The sequence below is a fragment of the Hoplias malabaricus genome, chromosome 6, assembly GCF_029633855.1.
Source record: "Hoplias malabaricus isolate fHopMal1 chromosome 6, fHopMal1.hap1, whole genome shotgun sequence".
Lineage (NCBI taxonomy): Eukaryota > Metazoa > Chordata > Actinopteri > Characiformes > Erythrinidae > Hoplias > Hoplias malabaricus.
Window position 1 is genome coordinate 2,093,285 of NC_089805.1, and position 13,918 is coordinate 2,107,202.

Consider the following 13,918-nt stretch of genomic DNA (forward strand, 5'->3'; position numbering starts at 1 on the left):
GATCATTACTGGGCGGGGGTAACCCTTTTAACACAGTTCCATGTGGTAACTATGACGCACTTTGGTCAAAATACCACAATGATCAAGCACCACAGCCCAGTTCTGAACTTATTTCAACAGTCCTTTGAAGAACAGTTGATTTGATCACCTTCATTCATTTAAATAAATTTGCCACTGTTAACCAGAGTGCACAGCAATAAGAAGCTAGTTTTAAGGTATTTTTGCTTGGTTCTCTTTATTCTTCACTCTTGTATTCACTGTTTTTTCACAGATGATCCTGGACTGTGGCAGCACTACACCACCACCATGAAGCACCAATGTACCAACCCCAGCTTCAGAAAACTGAACAAATGTAACACTGTGATACATCAGGGTATACCTTTTACTTTGAGTTTAAAATATAGAGAAAAAGGAAAGCTGTTTTTAAAACCCCGCTGCCAAAGCAGTTTAAATACAGCACTTGACAAAGCTTGCTGGTTCACATGGGAGATTTTAATGAGACGGCTAATTTCCTCAGGTCAATTCAATGTGCATTAGTCATCTGTAGGAGGCCAAGAGAGAATTACTGGCCTCCCTTTCTTCCCAACACAGAGCACAATTCTATCCAATGCAGATTCATAATAGAAGTGTTCTCCTCCAAGCATATCAAGTTCTCTAGTGGCAGTGTATCAGCAGTTGTTCGAAAAACAAAAAGTAGTGTCCCGAACACAAAATGATTAGCTGGTCTATAAAAAAGCATCAAATGGTGAAATAAAATCAACTCATTGGTGGTTTACATGTCTAAGAAGTACATAAGCCACATGAGAAATTGATACACAGTTGAAAAACAGTCACAAATTATAGCTGTTCTGTATAAAAAATTGGAAAACAAATTATGAATTTTCTACAAAGGATCCTACAAACACATTCATTATAAACACTGGAGACTGACAAGTCGAGACGACTGCTGAACGGCAGTTCTCCCCCAAACTGAGCGTTGATGCCCTGGAGCCACATTGCGCCAGGTAAAACTCCCCTAGTGGAGACGAATTCCAGCTCAAATGTTCTGTCGACTCCTGTGGTGTATCCGCCTGTATTGATTTATCCACTTCCTCAGTCCAAACTCTGCCACTTCCTGCCAGTACGTCTGCGCCGCTCCTTCTTCGTGGTTCGTCCCAGGCGCCGCTTGTTGCCAGAAGCAGTTGCTGAATTCCTGTCAGTCTGATGACCCCGACCCCTGATGTCCTGTTTACCTTTCCTCTTCTTCTTCTGTTGGTTAAAAACTTGGATTGAGGCTGAAAGGGACTTAATTCTGAAAGAGAGAGAGAGAATATGTCTGAGCAAGAAACTAGAAACTTATCCTAAGAGTATTGTTCTGCTTCTTTGTCACGTCATGCACACCCTTTGTCAGTAATGTAACTTGACACAAGTAAAGCACAGCTGTGCAAGAGAGAGACAGAGACAGAGGTTTATATATAAAGACTGTAGGAGAATGTTACATACTTTTTGGATAGCAGGGGATGTCCAGCTTTTTTTGGTAGCGCTTGTACTTTTTCCTCTTCTACATCCTCCTCTATTTCCTGCAGCACAACAGAGATGTATAATCAATTTAAGGCTATGACAGAGAGAGAGAGAGACAACAAGAAAATGGCAGGCATGATCTGACCCATTTCCCTCAGAAAACTAGTGAGCGTGAAGTGGCCCAGCAGTATGCTGTATGAATGAAATCTAGCTGCGTACCACACCGTTTCTGCAGTCATCAATATAAAAGGACAAGCTGCTAACTGAAAGCACAGCTATATCATGCAGTGCAAAAGTCATTTTTAATGTAATAGCAAAGTTTTCTTCAGCCCAGAAACTAACAAGCCATAGTCTCTAAGGAAGAAAGAAGTCTCTTCTTTTTCTGAAGCAGAAACACAGCAGAACACACAAGACAAGGTGCACTCCCCAAAGAAGGTGAGTTATAAGTGTTTCAGTGCCTAAGATCTGTTATTTGGACAGTTCAGTAGAAAGACATTTAATATATTAAAGGGAAATGCAGTTTGTTCCAAAACTCTTTTAAGGTGAAACCGTTTATTTGAGAAGAAAAATGACATTGTTTGTACATGTCTGAGTTTCTTTAAGTTTTTATTCACTGTTTAAATTACCACAGAAAGTCTCCCAAATTCTGAGATATTTTTGCTCTTTTTGGATGTTTTGTGGTGGAAATAAGTCAATATTATGCACCTATCGAGCAGGAACAGGGCAATATAGACATCTTGGTTTGTGCTTTTAAATGTTTGGAGTCAGTTTGTTGTCTAAAAGTATGACAGATGCCTTTTCTGTGCCATGAACTGAGAGAGAGAGAGAGAGACTAGCATACCTAACAGAGACAGCTTCTTTCTTAACTCCTTTACTGACACCGGGTTTTAGTAAACACTTTAGACCGGTTTTGAGTGCACACACACAGACATAAGAGCTAGCAAATGATGAAGAAATATCTTCTGAATTGTGACTACATGACCTTGATGTCAGCTTCGTTTTCCTCCTAGCTTCAGTGCGAAAACAGAGAGACAATTTTGCTTTATCAACAAACTCTAATAAACTGACACTGTACCTGAGATTTCAGAGGCTCCAGCAGTCGAGCTCCAGTTAGGTCGAGGTCACTGATGGTGGTCACTGTTACCGTGTGATTCGGGTGATCATACTGGAAGCTCTCTGTGGTCCCTGTGATTGCATCTTCAAGTTCATCTGCCTCCTCTAAACAAAACCATTAGGTGGAGACAGACAAAAATTTAAACATAAGATGTACAGACTGTTAAAAATAATAAATAAATAAATAAAAGTAATAACTTAATTAAATTTACATTTAAAATTCCAGTTACTTTGTCATTTTCTTCAAGATTCTGCACTTAATTTCCTAATCTGCCTTTCCCTTCCCTTTAATTAAAGTAAATCAATTTCTGGGCAGTCTCTGAAGTTACACTCCTGTAAGGTAGTGGGTGGGTTATATACCAACAATATGATATCATATGACAAGGACAATTACATGATAAATTACATTTTCATTTATATTTTGACACAAAGAAAATTCACTAGCAGAGTCATAATAAACAGCCGCCATATTAAAACTCTGGATGCAATTATTTAAATTTAATATTTGCCATACTCTACTGCCCCAAATTAAATTAAACTGGAAAATTTGCTGTCTTTTTAATGCTACATACAAGATATATTCAAAATAATCCGAAAACCATACTGCTGAACACACACACACACATCTTTATCTGAGTTTATTTTTCTTCCAACTATTCCATTTCACTGGAGTAATAAGTCAAACACAATCAACAAAAAGGGGTGAAATATGCCCATATAAGTAATGATTTATAAATAGAATCAAACTGCAGTCCTCGAGCTACAGGACAGGTGTCTCACGTGGGACCAAACTTGTTTAAAAATGTATAGCACAGAACATGTTTCATAAAGTTTCATACAGTTTCATAAAGTGAAGTATCGTTATAGAAGGATATAGTTTTTGCAGCTTAATTTTTTTTCCTGGCACAAACCTCCTGAAATACACAAAGCACAAAAAACACCCTTCCTTTTTACTCTCACTCCCAAACACACCCCACTTACCTAGAGCCTCTCTCCTCTCTTTCAGCATCTTCAGATATTCTTTATGTCTCTGAAAACAATAACAGTGTTCACACTCTTGCTCATTTAAAATCTCTTTCCATTAACACTGTGGCTGTCTATGAGCTGTGAACCTCTCACCTCCTCTCGCACTTTTTTCTGTTCCTCCTTAAGTTTATTCTTCATCTCATGCAGGGCCGCCTTCCTCCTCTCGATCTTCCTCTTGTGGAAGCCGGTTAGAAAATCTCTGAGGAATAAAACCCAAACAGAGTCAACTACAATTTCATTTCCACATTAAATTGAACAGCGGTTTCATGGTCTGCGTCCTTATTCTCACACACTGACACAGTGTGGTGTTTATGACCGTAACCGCGGCTCATCTCTCTCTCTCGCATTCTCTCTTAACTTACTCCCGCTCCTTGTCGTCGAAGAGCACTACACGTTTATTTTGTCTCTTCTTTGCGCCGGGTTTTCCTTTAAATCCAGATTTCATCCCCTTATTTTTATTTTTCTTCATTTTCCTTCACTGTTTTCCTCCACACGTGAAAAACTTGGCAAGTGTGTATCCCCCTATCTGGTTCGTCTTACTCAGAGCCCTATGAAAACACGTTCCTACCTTAAATTATAAAAACGCTGGCAATTGTTATTTACACATTTTTATCTACAGTATTTAATTTATAACGGTCAACAACAACATCAATAATAATAATAATAATAATAATGATAGTAAAACATCCACAGAAATTTCTCGAAAACTACACCTTTGTTTATTACATTGAACTAGCTTAATTAGCTAGCACATATGCTAATAGGTAGCACTAAGTTAATGGTGTAAATCTATAAATGAGACAGATATAATTTGGGTTCGGTGGACTAACAAACAAACAAACAAAATTTACAACGCATCTATTTTGACCGCCAGAGGTCGACAAAGCTCTGCTTTATATTAAATAATCAACAATGAACGTTGTTCTCAGCGCCATTTTCTAGGTTTTGTGCGGCAAATATCTTCTGTTCTTTCGCTTCCTTTTACTGGTGAAATTATACGACAGTGTTGTGTAAATTACTGCAGTAGTAAGTCAAACGATGGAAAAAGCAAAAATAAGTCAGGCAAGATTGTAATCCTGTTACACACGTTGCTAAATTATAAGGCTGTAACTATAATTATGAGGAATATTTTACGGTTAACTTTAGTACTATGTGAAACATTGGGTTGTTTAATTGAGATGACATATTTTTTTAAAAATATTATTTTGGTTGAAGAACGTTTCTGGTTTATGTTCATGCCCAGCACACTTGATAAACACAGACCAGCCATTAAGATGACTTCCTTGCCTACACTCATCGTCTTTTTTTTTCCTTCTTTGGTTTCGCTGACCACATAGGTGCATTGTAGTTTTACATTTCTAGGATTTAGTTCACCTATGCTATGCAAATATGCAATGCATATTTTTAAACCCACTTTCACTGTGTTTTTCAATGGTCAGAACCCCCACAGGACAACCAAAGGGCATACCTTGGGTGGGCAATCCTTCTCAGCACTTCTGTGATACAGACATGGCAGTGCTGTTGAAGTTTTCAAACACCTCTGTGCCCCTGCTGGACTGAGAATAGCCAACCAATCTAAAACACCCAGCCAACAGAATCCTCTGTCCATTTTTGAATAACTAGAGAATGACTGTCTCTGGCTTAACATAGATGGGCCAAGAAATGTGTTTGAATATAAGATAAGGATTCTGTTTAAAGCACATGTTTCCTTAATTACAGCCAGCTCACATTGCGGTTTGGACTGGGTTATAAAGAAATCCTGCACCTGGCTGAGGATTTTTAAGGGATTTATAGTGTAAGAACTGTTCACAGGTTGATAAAAACATGGATCTAAGGGAATAAAGTGAATTAAAATATAAACCAGATAATTAACCTGAGACAGTGTGGGTTCGAAACAAGCTCTGCTGCTGGACATGACCTCAGTGACGTCACATCCTCCCGGGTTTGGATCACATCCTGATCTGTAGAGCAAAAAGCCATATTGTTCTTGCTCTTTTATATTTGTCCATTAACTATATATGAGAGTTGTTTTTTGTTTTTACCATTCATTTTTATTGATCATTCACTTTTATATTGATGTAAATCTTTTGCATCCCCTAGAATTAAAGGCTGTTGTTGATACTGTGCCTTCATTCCCTTTGATCCAATGTGTATATTTCTGTTTCACTTTAGTGTTTATAATTGTGTGTCAGCTGAATTAAATGAAGCAGTCCCCCTCTGTTTGCTCTTCTTTATTTAGACTGTAGACCTTAAAGCAGGAGGTCCAGTGCAGACTAGTAGTGAAACTATACTTCCACCTGCAGCTCCTGTGATTGGATCTGGTAAATATTATTATTTTTACATTAGAATTATAGATATTTGATTTTTTAAATGCCTACAATGTAAACTATGCCTGCCACTTTTAACATTTTGGGATCACATCCATTTCAGCAACAAATATTGATAGTTTGACAGATTTCTTTTACATTTGAAATAGAAATGTCTGTTTTCACTTTTCTTTGCCTGACATTAAATGATCTGCATTTTACACAAAAACATCACAGTGAATTAATTCCAAGGATTAGTATTGTATAATTATACACAAATTAGGATAAATCATATAATTTTTTTAGAACACTGAAATGGGAAAGGAAAATGCCTTATATTTGTCTTTGGTTTTTAGATAATAGAGTGAAGCATGTTGTTGTCACAGCTGCCTCCTTAACTCTTCCCCTTTCATATAACAAGACTAAAACTTTGCCTGATCTTGAGTCTGCTTTTACAGAGAGCACAGAGACACTGTCTCATCATCCGAATGTCATCACTAAGGTTGAACTTTCTCCATCTCCTTCACCACCTGTTCTGACATTACCTCTTCTAGAGGAATTCTTCACCTCTCAAACCGAGGACCAAATCACTGTCACTCTAGCAACCAGTGGAAGCGAGGAGGTACTCGAGGCCACGTCCACTGCCCAAACGAAGGTAAACATGGGGTGGGGAAAATTAAGGGAACACTTAAACAACACAATGTAACTTCAAGTCAACCACACTTATGTAAAACACACCTGTCCTGTTCGGAAGCAACAATGACTGGGAGACAGTCCAGTACACCAGGAGACGTGAAGGGGGCTGTAGGAGGGCAACAACCCAGCAGGACCGCTACCTTCTCCTTTGTGCAAGGAGGAACAGGAGGAGCAGTGGCAGAGCCCTGCAAAATGACCTCATGTGGGTGAAGTGTGTCAACAGTTCCTGCATGATGAAGTCATTGATGCTATGGAATGGCCTGCCTGTTCCCCAAACCTGAATCCATTTGAGCACATTTGGGACATCATGTCTTGTTCCATCCACCAACGCCACATTGCACCACAGACTGTCCAGGCCATCCCTCAAGAGAACATCCACCACCACATCAGAAACATGCCCAGGCATGGTAGGGAGGTCATACAGGCACGTGAAGGCCACAAACTCACTACTGAGTATGGAAGCAAATCTGTCTCATCAGACCTTGAAATATTACCACCTTTGAATTTGTAGCACTGAATTTGTTTGCACTGAAATTATGCATTTGAATTTTGTTGCTTTTGAATTTAAGTCTTCAGATTTACATGAATATTTTGCTTCGCAATTATGCATCTGAATACAATTGCTCTTTAATTGAACTCGTGAAATTTCAAGAACATGTTTTCACTTTTATTATTGAAGGTTAATAAATTCACATAAAAATTATTCAAGCTCAAAAGAAATCAAACAATATATTTTGAAGTTGATCAGATTTGACAGATGAAATTCAGATGCCAAAATACAAGTGAAAAATTTCAGAGTACACATTCTTGACACAAAGAATAAGCAATTGATTCAGTCTGCATTCTGCACGTGTTGCAACAGCATGGCTTCGTAGTAAGAGAGTGCAGGTACTAGACTGACCTGCCTGTAGTCCAGACCTGTCTCCCACTGAATATGTGTGGCGCATTATAAAGCGTAAAAAATACGACAATGGAAACTGTCGTAATGCAGACTGTTGAGCAACTGAAGTTGTACATCAAGCAAGAATGGGAAAAAAGTCCACCTACAAAGCTTCAACAATTAGTATCCTCAGTTCCCAAATGTTTACTGAGTGTTGTTAAAAGGAAAGGTGATGTAACACAGTGGTAAACTTGTGTTCAGTGTATTGTTCATTTTTAGGTGCATTGCAGTTATAGCTCTAGCTCTGATTTTAAGACTGCCCCGTAATGGATACATTGATTATATTTACTCATTTTAAAGTTAATGTTTCTCATTAAAAATTCTTTAAAGTGATTAGCTCATAAAAGGTTAAAATCTTGTTCAAATCCTATATTTCATGTAAATTGTCAATAATTTAACATCTTTTAAACTTATCCTTTCTGAACTAGTTGTGCACGCTAGTAAAGAAGATTCAGACCATAGGATGGGAAAGTTTTAACATTTTTATTGATCTCACCATAACATCATCATCATCATCATCATTTTCTTTTCCACTTCTCCATTTCAGGGTCGCGGTCTCACCATAACATTTCTGCTGAATTCTTTGTCTATTTCCCAAGAGCCATGTCTGCAGCATGGGTGCAGAGGAAGTGGTTTAGAGGAAGTGCGGGCTTACTGAGCATATCTTTATAGAGGTGCCTGGAATTCTTGGTAATCTGGACTGTACTACTTGGAACCTTTCTAGGGGGTAAACCATGTTTGTACAACGAGCTAAGTGGGTTCATTATCTGTAACCACTTATACAGTTCAGGGTCGCGGTGGGTCCAGAGCCTACCTGGAATCATTGAGCGCAAGGCAGGAATACACCCTGGAGGGGGCGCCAGTCCTTCACAGGGCAACACACACACTCACACATATGGACACTTGAGTCGCCAATCCACCTACCAACGTGTGTTTTTGGACTGTGGGAGGAAACCGGATCACCCGGAGGAAACCCACGCAGACACAGGAAGAACACACCACACTCCTCACAGACAGTCACCCGGAGGAAACCCACGCAGACACAGGGAGAACACACCACACTCCTCACAGACAGTCACCCGGAGGAAACCCACGCAGACACAGGGAGAACACACCACACTCCTCACAGACAGTCACCCGGAGGAATTCCACGCAGACACAGAGAGAACACACCACACTCCTCACAGACAGTCACCCGGAGGAAACCCACGCAGACACAGGGAGAACACACCACACTCCTCACAGACAGTCACCCGGAGGAAACCCACGCAGACACAGGGAGAACACACCACACTCCTCACAGACAGTCACCCGGAGGAAACCCACGCAGACACAGAGAGAACACACCACACTCCTCACAGACAGTCACCCGGAGGAATTCCACGCAGACACAGAGAGAACACACCACACTCCTCACAGACAGTCACCCGGAGGAATTCCACGCAGACACAGAGAGAACACACCACACTCCTCACAGACAGTCACCCGGAGCAGGACTCGAACCCACCACCTCCAGGTCCCTGGAGCTGTGTGTCTGTGCCACTGTACTGGGTTAAAATTATTTACTAATCTAATTAATAAAGAATAACAGAAGAACCTAATGAAGGAAAAATTAGTAAATTAGATTGTGGATGGATGTATGCTAAAATGTGGCATTTTGTCCAAAAAAATTCTGTTCAATCACAGACAGTCCACCCAGAAAACACTGTGCAAAACACAAGTGAACCTCCAACTTTGCCTTTAGTGGATCTAATGTTGTCCGCTGCCCCCTTGCTATTAGGGGTGTCTGGTAAATCTAAAAAAGTAGTATATTTAAAATCATAGCTTCATAAAGAATACAAAACATCAGAGTCATTTTTTTAACTCTTAAGTATATTGCAGTAGGGGCCTCATTTACAATACAGCCGAGCTATAATCTAATGACTCCAAGTCTGTGTAATTCACTTTAAATGATCAATTCTTTAGAAAATCTTACCTAAATAAATATTGGCTTGTTTTGCCTGTGTGAGATTATCTCAGAGATACACATTGACTTTAAGCTGAACTCATGCAGAGATTTATTGAAGCGCGTATTTATTTTGTTACTTATTGCATAACCACATTTATTAATTTGACCAACTCCTACAGCAACAGCGCTTAACACCGTTTAAAGCTCAATATTTTCTCACTCTGTACCTGGGTAGTGCCTGCCTGCACAAACGTCAGAGCTGGATATTTTTGTTTGCAAGTTATACGATTTATGGTTCCACGCCTGCAGCATCAAATAACCCCGCCAGAGAGCGAAGAGAACAGAGCTGGAATAGCTCCACACATGACCCCATTTACGCTCTGCCATTGTCTCTGTCTTCAGACTGAGTGATTGACTGCCACTGTGCTTACACATTACGCACTTACCCAGGCGGAAGAAAAAGTAGTTCCCACCAACCGCGTATCATTTAGACAAGATCTCTATAGTTTATCTAGTTGTTTTCCATTGTGTTCCTGTTATTGATGCACATTATCTCATATGACGAAGTAACAAAAGTATCGATGTATTGATTTGAGAATCAATTTTAGAGCATAAAGATCTGGTATCGGAGGTATCCATATTTCAGTATCGATCCGCACATCACTAAAATCTACAAACTTTTAAGAACGAAGCGATAGTTTTGGGCGAGACTGAAATGTATGCAATTTGGCGAATGATATTTCGTTTTTATATGTGTGCACTTTTTAAACCCATGTCGGTGTACAGTCGTTACCCAGAGGCGGGAGCAGCGACAAGCCGTTTTGAGACCGTTGGTGACTACGTTAGCTGTTTCCCAGCGGCGGAGAAGCTCTGGAGGCCCTTTGGTGAGTGAATTGGAAATTTGACGAAAATATGTATTGTTTGAAAAATTCGGATTTAACACACAATAAAATTGTATATGCTACCTGTATTTTGATTAAAGTGCCTTACGTTTCATTTTTGGGTGTTAAAAAAAATATTTGAATAAATTTGCACATTTTTTCACCTTTACAACATTTCACCACACTTTGAAGTGTTGAAAATGGCAATATCGGCCTGTTATGAAAATCATAAAAATATTTAAATAATATCACCGTAATAATGTTTAGCTAACTCTACAGGTCTGAAGCTCATAGGGCTAACTGATTGCTAGTGTTTATTTCAAATTGGCTGAAGTTCCCGCGCGCGGGCTGTAGCTATGCTAGCGTAATTACCCCAACTTCCGGCCACTTTAATTACAATATTGGAAATCTTAGCTAACTGTAAATAAATAGAAGTACTTTACTCTCTCAAATCAACATTTTTCAGGAGTCAAATATGTGTAGATTAATGTCCAAGTCTTGCTTGAATTTGAAAGAAAACATGTTTTTAGATAAAGACGCTTTTGTTTAAGTAGGTGCTAATACTGCTAAGATTATTAGCGCCCCCTAACTTCGGCCACCTCCCCTGCTTGTGACAGTCAAACGAGACCGTTACTACCACATTCAGTGGTTTTGAGAGGTTCACAATGAGATTACGTTTGTCCTGTGTTGGTATCCGTACTCTACATGTAAGGATTAAAATGGCGGTAGATTTTCCCCTCAGAGAAAAGGAAGCTAGCCGGTAAGCTAACTTTTACACTGAGGGAAATATCTGTCGTGAAATGGAAATGAGTTGTGTTCTACATGCAGTTTTGCACACAAAGAATTACAACACTGTTAGAGATACTTAAATATTGTTTAGATGTGTGATTTCTTGCAAGACTGATGTTTAATGCCCTACTTAGGCTTGATCTTATGTTTTATTGTTTTACCCAATGCGATTGGTGAAGAGAGAGAGAGAGCGGAATTGCACCATATACGGCAGTGGCCGGAATTAGGGGACTGATAAGGGCATTGTTATGTATGCCAGAACTGGTTAGCTCCAACGCATGAGTAGCGCTCATCATAAAACCTTAACCTGTAAATTTTACTTGTAACCTAAATAGTAGGTATCCAGTAGTGGACGTATTTAGCAATGAATTTATCTGATAGCTATTACTCATAGCTATGAGTAATTAATACCTAGCTAGCTAAATCTGTGCATATATCTCCTAGCTGGGATATTTTAGCTGCATGGTTCAGGTAGATAGTTTATACAAGTGATTTTCAAACTGTGGCTATGCCTAGAACCAAGTTGCTTCATTGTGAATACTTTTAAATATTTTCCTCTGGAACTGAGCAGTTTTGTACAACAGAGTTTTAGGGCCATGGCACTGGGGGGAAAAAAATCTCAGAATTCTGAGAAAAATACCGGAATAATTTTCTGCATATAATGGTGTAGACAACCACAGTGTAATTGAGGAATGCAGTGTTGCTTAAGTCATACGGTCACATTTTTTTGGAATAAATACTCAGGGATAAATAGTCAGGGGCTGCACTGATGGGGTTTAGTCGATATGTCGTGTGGATGCATTTAATAAATCAATTCACTTCACTGACTGCTTCTTTCACAACTCACTATATGGCGCACACACTGTGAGTCTGTCTGCCTACATATTATAATAAATAATAATAACCCAAAAACAGTGTTTCTCTAAATATTCTGACTTTATTCCTGGAATTATATTGAGCTTTTTTTCTCAGAAATATTCTGAGATTATTCTCAGAATTCTGATTTTACTCTCTGAATCATTCATTCATCCATTATCTGTAACCCTTATCCAGTTCAGGGTCGCGGTGGGTCCAGAGTCTACCTGGAATCATTGGGCGCAAGGCGGGAATACACCCTGGAGGGGGCACCAGTCCTTCACAGGTTTTAAATAGTTTGAAAATGTTTAACGAGAAAAATATTGGTCACTGAATTTTTTATTATTTAAATAATGGGAAGGTCACTGAAAAATCATGTGCGTCAAATTTTTTTCTGTTTTTGGGTATAATAGATATATTTAATTCAAGCAGCCACTTGAATTCATGCTAACTAAAATACAGACTTATGCACACTGTGGAAATTGATGGAGTTTATCCCATCTATTCCTATCTGTTTATCCCACCAGCTAGCTTTGGGGTCATTATATAAAGTATTTCTGCACAAATATCTACATATATTTTGTACTGAGCAGAGCAAAGGAGAGAAGTTACGCCATCGTACAAAATTTCTCATTCTAATTTTTCGATTGGGGAGTGTTTAATTGATAAATGTTCTTTGCACAAATATTTTCATTATTTGTCAGTGTTGTGCTGATCTGTGTAATTGATATATATATATATATATATATTTTTTTACATTTACATAATTTGAAGTCAGGTGTAGGGACTGTTGTTTCACTTGTGTCCTACATATGACCTTATTCAGGTGCATATGTGACCATCATCTGGCAACGCCCACATCAGAGCAGTCACTGAGGCACTGAACATCCTCGTGGACCAGCTCAGACCCCTGAAAGACCACCCTCTGAGTGAGTAAATTACTGTGTAATTCTTTACATTTCACCACAGGAAGAGAGAGAGAAACGTACTGACTAACAGTTCTTGTTGTTGAGTTGTTCTTAGTTGGTTGCTGTGGTATTTAAGGAGATTGCTAGGGTGTAGTACTCAGTGGCGGGTGATACTCAGGGTTTCAGAGTCAGTATTGGTCGACCACAGACTGCTGTATTGACCGACAGTGACACTGTTAATATTTACTCGTATGAATCAGTTGGAATCATGATGGACCTGATGAGTGTGACTGAAGAGGATGGGAAAGTTGTGAATTTGCTGGAGAACCTCCTGAAGGAACCAAGCACCGACACCCAACCTCTGAGTAAGTAGCCGAAATTATCAGCATCATCAGCATCATGATAACACTACATTTCTCAATAGAAATGATGATAAATAGCAGCTAATAAATAAGAAATAACATGTAGAAGAAGAGCAGGTTCAATAAAGTGCTGCTTAAGTCCTTAGATTTATAAGAAATTTCAGGTCTGAGCTGGACTTCTCTGTGGTGGGAATGAATGTGACGATCCAAAATTGTTTGTTGTATTGAGTTGTGATATATCACCAGCCATGGCAACTTAGTGAACAGGCCTGGTATTGGTCCATTCCTGCAGCTTAATTCATTCAATCAGTGGTTCCAAACTTTTTCTGCAGTGCCATCTTTTCACTTCTAATCACCACAGGATATTAACCATTTAATTCACACAAAACTACAACTTACTATTGAACAAAACAATATAAAGATTAATCACCATTAGTATCTCATTATTTTGCTTCGCTATCCCTCACATAAACTCACTAAAGTCAGAGGTACAATGTGGAGACACAACAGTTTGATCAAAACAAACACTATGTGGCCAAAACTCTGTAGACACCTCTCAGCCAACATTTCTTCTGGTGTGAAGAGTATTAATGA

General features: G+C 39.1%; 1 protein-coding gene across 1 annotated transcript; it reads right to left on the reverse strand.

Annotated features, from left to right (window-relative positions):
* Positions 1–259: 259 nt before the first annotated feature.
* nol12 (nucleolar protein 12) lies at positions 260–4,193 on the reverse strand. The gene is made up of 6 exons (XM_066673889.1): positions 4,002–4,193; positions 3,733–3,838; positions 3,595–3,643; positions 2,576–2,718; positions 1,483–1,559; positions 260–1,291 (listed from the first exon to the last, which is right to left on the reverse strand). Exons 1-6 carry the CDS (start codon positions 4,106–4,108, stop codon positions 1,093–1,095), a joined length of 681 nt encoding a protein of 226 aa, XP_066529986.1. The 5' UTR covers positions 4,109–4,193; the 3' UTR covers positions 260–1,092.
* Positions 4,194–13,918: the final 9,725 nt, after the last annotated feature.